Here is a 6,615-nt window from a genome sequence, read left to right on the forward strand (position 1 = left end):
GCTGCAGACCTCCAAGCTCGAGGGGAGCCACCCCAGGTTGGGCTAGGCAAAAACTGTAGGGTGATGTGCCAAAGCCCTGCTCTGCCCACCTGGCCGGGGCTCTGTGTGGCTCACCACATTCCCCCCTTCCCTGCCATCCCCACAAAGACACAAAGGCACTTCAAGGGTCATCTCCAAGCATTTATTGACCATACTATTCCCCTTTTAAATATGTCCCTCAGTCTGTCAACCCCCTCCCCCCTGTGGCTCAGACAATCATCTCCAGCTGCCTTGCGTACTCAATGACTTGCTTTGCCAGTTCTGTGGAGGGGATGGTTGTATCTTCAGGTTTCTGCTGCTGACACTTGAAGCTGTAGTAATTGCTGGGGCCCAGGACCCATCCTCTCTGAAAAGCAGAAGGGGATGCAGAGAAAGAATGAGGGGAGGGAAGTCCGAAGACTCCAGAGCTTCCCCCCCTCCTCCTCCTCATCTTCCTCCTGGCCCCTTCGTTACCTTCTTGGCATATTCAGTCATCTTCTTGGGGGTGGTGAAGAAAAGGATTCGAGTGGCTTCTGCAAACAGGATCTTTTCATAGGCCTTCTCGATGCAGCCAGCAATTTCATCCCTGGAGAGAATGAGGAGCTCAAACTCAATGGGGTCAAAGGGGGAGGCTGGGGGGGTCTTCTCCCCTTTCCAGGATCTGGGCATTGAAATGTCCTCCATTCTCCCAAAGCCCTGGCACACATGGCCACTGGCCTAGTTCATCCAAGCATTTCTCAGACTAGAACCAACATAATATCTGAATTTCCTCACTCCTTTAAGGATGGGCTCAAAGAAGTCTAGATTTGAGGGAGCTGGGAGTCCTGTGTTCAAATTCAATGTGACATACTACCTAAGCTGTATCATCTTGCCTCCTCCAGGAAGCTCACTGCCTTAAAAGCTTGAGGTTCAGCTTTGGTGAGCTTCTGAGAGCAGGGCTAAGCAGTGCTCCCCTCATGAGAAAGAATGGCAAGCCCCAGCCATTTCTTTACATGCCAATCATAAATCCTAGATAGGGCTGAATATATTTAATTTCACAATTCAGTGGTTATGGGTTCTAGTCCAATATCAACATGCAGTCGGAATCCAAGTAACCAAACTGAACCACTTTCATATTAATCGACCTGCCTGGACCTGACTACATGGAAACTTTATTGGCCACAAGTTTAAATCTGATCCCCCTTTTGACCCAAATGTGGCTTAGCCTTGACAAACTGCAGGGAGATTTCTAGATATCTGGAATTTGCAGTTCATTTTTCTTCTTGCCTTCTGTGACCTGCCCTTTGGCACCTTCAGATTTTGCCATGGGAAGAAGTAAAAATGGTAGTTCTGTGCTGGGGACCTGGACTCTAGTCCTGACTCTATCCATGTCCTTGGAAAAATCTCTCTTCTCTGCTCCTTGGGCTTTCACCAGGTCATCAATGGAACAAGAGCACTGAAGCTAACACTAGTTTAGACTTCAGACCTAGCTTTGACCTAGTCATCGCATCTGATGCTCACCACTGCCTGCCCTGGGGAGGTGAGGACATAAGACAGCCTTATGAGGGTCCTATTTTCCAAAGTCCCAGGCTAAGAATACTTGGCCCAGAGGATCATGTTCCATATCCTGATCACAGGTATAACCTTAAACCCTTTCTCTGCCCTGGGCCTCATTAGCACATCTGAAAAATGAAGACATGTAGAGGAATGTATGAAAGTGAATACTTGCTAAGATAAGATTCAGAGAAACCTGAGCAGGTGGATGTTTTTATGAGATCACAAAGGAAGCATGAACAATGCAGGGAGCAACTCAAGGTGTGGAGGCTTCCAAAGGAGGCTGCCTTGAGATGAGCCATTGGCAGTGATGCCCAGCACCCATCAAGGAGGAATGGATTAATGGAACGGTGTGACTTAGTATGACTTCATAAGCCTGCCCCTGGGGCAGCTTCAAGGAGAAATGACACCCACCTGATTGTGTCCAGCAAAATGTCAATGAAGAATGTGTAGCTCTCAGCAGGGATGTTTCCCTTGGCCAGGAACACTTTATTGTAGCTTCCTTCCATCAGGTACTTCAGGGGGATGGAAGACAGAATGTCAAACAAGATGCCAAGAGTGTAGCTCCCTGTGCACGGGGGCTGAGCACACCCTGACCAAAACAGACCTGACATTCAAGGACACAAGGTCTCCTACCCCACCCCCATCAACAGGACCTGGGTTTATTCCCACCCCCACTCCCAGGTTGCTTCCCCCACTTGCCCACCCAACCCATGCTCTAGCCCTGCCCCAGGCAGGCACCCTGGCCAAGTCATCCCAACCTGTTCTAAGGACACAGGATGTTTGATGTAGACGTTGGTCTGGATGTCCTTAGCAGGCAGCCGCTCCAGCTCAGTGTGGAACTCGGCCACTCGGTTCTGGGACAGCAGGAAGAGCAGATTGAGGCCCAGGAGCTGGTGCATGTAGGCTGACTCGGGGAGCTGCTCCCTGCAAACCGGGCCAAGGGCAGCAATGAGGATGGAACCCTGCCCTGATCCCAACCACTCCAGAGCACCCACCACTTTATAGATCTCCAAAACATAAGACATCCATCATGTCCTTGGTTCTTCCCAGCATTCCTATGAGGCGAAGCAAATACACAGAACTACTGCAGAAAGGTTCAAAACCCTTGAGATCCTAGCTTCCCCTTTTACATATGGGAAAACCAAGGTCCAGAATAAGAACCCTGTACAAGGGTGAAGAACTCTTGTGACCATAGATGGAAGTTGCTGAAGGATGTCTAGATGGTGTCTATGTTCAGCACAACTGGATCTTGATCCCAGGATGCTCTGTGAGCTTAAAAACTTCCAGAATGTTGGCAGAGAATCTTCTCCACAATTTCTCAAATAGTGGATTCTTTCTATAAGGCAACAGCTGGGGTCGGGGGAGGGTGCAGGCAGGTCCAGGTCCTGGGTCTACCCCTGGCCTCTAATAAAGGGAATCTACCCAACTTCTGAAGGGCTTCTCTGTTTCCTCCTACAACTTTAGGGTCCTTGATAAGTGTTTATTGCTAATGATAGGCTGAGAGTGGTGTAATGCTTGGAATCCTTTGCCCTCTTTTCCATCAGGAGCAGTGGTCAGAAAACTGGGGAACTGGGAAAACTTTCAAATCCCACAAGTACCTACTTGCCAGGAGACTCTGGATAGGTCTCTTAGCCTATTTGCCTGAGTTTTCTCATCTGTAAAATGGCAGTCATACCTACCTCCCAGGGTGCTTGGGAAGTTCAAATGAGATATTTATACAAGTGCTTAGCATAATGGCTGGCATGCAGCAGGTTTCACATCTTTGCTTATTTCTTTCTTGAAATGACTTTAGTATGATAAGGCTGTGAGCCATTTTGTCTCTGTATTTTTGTTTCAAGGGGTCTGTTCTGACCTCTCAGTCAAATAGCTCATCTCCTAAAGGCCAGGTATCTCTCAGTGTTTAATTAGGCCCTAGTCTTGGAACAACAGAGTGTCTTTATGTTAGAACTTTCCTCCTTGAAAGCAACTACTCAAAATTGTGCTCTACTAGCCCAGCCTTCAGAAACTTTCGAGTCTTAACTAGATCATTGTAAACTAAGAGGAAGATTTCTGTTCAAGGAAGACCTGTGTTCAAATCTAGGCTTCCCTGGTGTCTTGCTGTACAACCTCAGACAAATCCCTTCCACTCTCTGGGTACCCTGTCTTCACAAGGAAATGATGGTCACCCTGGGGTTCATTTTAGCTAAAATGCCTGGAGAGCCCTGGGATAGAAAGAAGCTGGACTCTAATACTTTTATGAGACTCTCAACCAGTCCCTCCTCTAGAGACAGTATGTTTCACCAAGTCTTCCCCTCCCATTTTCTCCCTTATCAAATTTTTCTTTGGGTGGAATGGCACAAAATAATTTTTACTACACTAGTCCTTTTATCCCTGGTTAATAAGCATTCTGCAGAGAAGTACCCCCGTCCCTCACATCTCACTTGTAGTCAAAATAATAGCACTTGAGCTGGGCCATGTAGCGCTCAAAGGAGGGGATGTCCTTCCGCAATATGCTCCATTGGGCGCCAATCTCCAAGATATCACCTGTGGTGGAGTGGAGACAAGAGAAAAGAAGGCAGAATAGGCTCAATGCTTAGAAGAGAGAACACAAGATTCTTTCATATCTCCCTCATCTGTGTCGCCTGGGAGTCTAGAGCCCCTGCCCCCAAAGGATCCTTTTGACTATCCCTGTCTCCAATGAAACCTGTATTCTTGGATCTTGTAGCTGAATTCTGGGGAGAGAGAGCGGGGTGTGTCTGTGTGTGATGTATAGATGGTATATGTATGTCTGGGTGGTGTGTTATGTATAGTTGGTCTCTGTGTGCATGTCTGGGTGGTATGCTATGTATAGTTGGTTTGTGTGTGTATGTCTAAGTGTGTATACGGGTGATGTGTTATACCTAGGTGGTGGTATGTTATTTATGGGTGGTATGTTATGTGTAGTTGGTCTCTGTGTGTATGTCTGCGTGGTATGTGTGTCTGGGGTGGTGTGCTATGTATAGCTGGTCTGTGTGTGGTGTCTGGGTGGTCATGTGTAGTTGGTGTCTGTGTGTGTGCCCCCCAGGGCGGGCGGGCTGGGCCCAGCCTGGCTCTACTCACGGGCCAGGATCAGCTGCTGCTTGGTGAGCTTCGTGCCGGTGGTCGGGAGGAAGTTGAGTTCCAGCAGCACCAACTGGCCAGGGAGGAGAGCAGGGATGAGCGGCGGTGGGGGTCAGGGGACGTGGGGGGTGTTGGTGGCCCCCCAGACCTAAGCGAGGGTCCCCAGGCACCTTCTGAGGCTTCTGTCACTTTGGTGCTCTCTATTCCCGATTCCTACAACCAAGCCTTCCAAGGGGGGGGTCCAGGAGGGCTCTTGGGGCACAGTCCGGGTCCCCTGCACTCCGCCTTCCTGGGCCCCCCCCCGGGGCCGCCCCGTCTCGACCCCCCACCTGCGCACTTGGTACGTCCCGGCCACCCCTCCCAGCCTCGCACTTGGTGTCTCCCACTCCGCCCCCCCCCCCCCGCCGGGATTCCCCTCGGTCGGCCGCGTCACGGGCCGCCCCTTCTCACCGCCCGCCCGCACCTTGAGGCGGCCCAGCTCCTCGCCGCACTTGCTCAGGTTGGGGCTCTTGCGGTTCCACTCGCCCTTGAGCTGCTCGTACATGCCGGCGGCCGCTTGCAGCACCGTCCCGGGGCTCCCGGCCCCGCTGGTCCCGGCGGCTCCATTCGCCGCCGCCGCCGCCGCCGCCATCTTAGCGACCGTGATGCAGCACGGTGGGGGAGGCGCGAGCAGTGCGCACGCGCCTGGCGCCCGCTCCACCCACGTGACGTGCGGCCTGGCGGAAGAGCCCGCTCGGCGGCCTCTGGAGCCCCAAGCGGGGCGAGTCCGGGGGAGCGCCGGGGCCGAGGCCCCGCCCCCTCACGGCGGGCGGCAGAGGCCCCGCCCCCCTCACGGCGGGCGGCAGAGGGCCCCGCCCACCTCACGGCGGGCGGCAGAGGCCCCGCCCCCTCACGGCGGGCGGCAGAGGCCCCGCCCCCTCACGGCGGGCGGCAGAGGCCCCGCCCCCTCACGGCGGGCGGCAGAGGCCCCGCCCCCTCACGGCGGGCGGCAGAGGCCCCGCCCCCTCACGGCGGGCGGCAGAGGCCCCGCCCCCTCACGGCGGGCGGCAGAGGCCCCGCCCCCTCACGGCGGGCGGCAGAGGCCCCGCCCCCTCACGGCGGGCGGCAGAGGCCCCGCCCCCTCACGGCGGGCGGCAGAGGCCCCGCCCCCTCACGGCGGGCGGCAGAGGCCCCGCCCCCTCACGGCGGGCGGCAGAGGCCCCCGCCCCCTCACGGCGGGCGGCAGAGGCCCCGCCCCCTCACGGCGGGCGGCAGAGGCCCCGCCCCCTCACGGCGGGCGGCAGAGGCCCCGCCCCCTCACGGCGGGCGGCAGAGGCCCCGCCCCCTCACGGCGGGCGGCAGAGGCCCCGCCCCCTCACGGCGGGCGGCAGAGGCCCCGCCCCCTCACGGCGGGCGGCAGAGGCCCCGCCCCCTCACGGCGGGCGGCAGAGGCGGGGCGGAGCCGCGCAGCCCGGAGCAGCGCACGTGGGAGACTCGGGGCCGGAGTGGAGCTCCCGCGAGGCCCCGGCCCCATCCCCCCGCAGCGCCGGGTGCCGCCCTCCCTAGGCCAGGTTCAGACTGGGACCCTGAGGCGCCTGCGTCCGCAAGGGCGGGCCCAGGGCCCCCCAAGGAAAAAGGGCCCCGCAGCGGTGCCAACCGGGCCGGCTGCGGAGAAGGACGGAGAAGGCGCATCTAAGCGTCTGTGTGTCTGGCTGTCTGTCTTTCCTTCTTTCTATTATTTAATTTGTTTTTTATTTTGTTACTTATTTTCACCCATTTATATTTCCAAGTCACAAAGTTTCCCTCCACCCTCCTCACCCCCCTCCCCTTAATAGGGAACACTTAGGTTAGCATTTTACACACATATTTTGTTAAATATATTTACAAATTAGTCATTTTTGGCATGAGGAATTAGAATTAAAGGAGATACGTAAGAGATAATTGTTATAAAGTGTTCATCAGATTCGGTAGGGGTATTTTTTTTTCTGTGTTTTGTCTTGTTTT

At 55.0% G+C, this 6,615-nt stretch overlaps 1 protein-coding gene across 1 annotated transcript; it reads right to left on the reverse strand.

Moving 5' to 3' along the window:
* Positions 1 to 167: 167 nt before the first annotated feature.
* On the reverse strand, positions 168 to 5,299 carry PSMD8 (proteasome 26S subunit, non-ATPase 8). Its single transcript, XM_074219036.1, has 7 exons — positions 5,096 to 5,299; positions 4,633 to 4,705; positions 3,975 to 4,077; positions 2,313 to 2,478; positions 1,966 to 2,066; positions 493 to 604; positions 168 to 385 (listed from the first exon to the last, which is right to left on the reverse strand). The coding sequence occupies exons 1-7, from the start codon at positions 5,261 to 5,263 to the stop codon at positions 248 to 250; spliced, it is 861 nt and encodes a 286-aa protein (XP_074075137.1). The 5' UTR covers positions 5,264 to 5,299; the 3' UTR covers positions 168 to 247.
* Between the last annotated feature and the right edge of the window lie 1,316 nt (positions 5,300 to 6,615).

Source organism: Macrotis lagotis, chromosome 1 (assembly GCF_037893015.1).
Source record: "Macrotis lagotis isolate mMagLag1 chromosome 1, bilby.v1.9.chrom.fasta, whole genome shotgun sequence".
NCBI classification, from domain to species: Eukaryota; Metazoa; Chordata; class Mammalia; order Peramelemorphia; family Peramelidae; genus Macrotis; species Macrotis lagotis.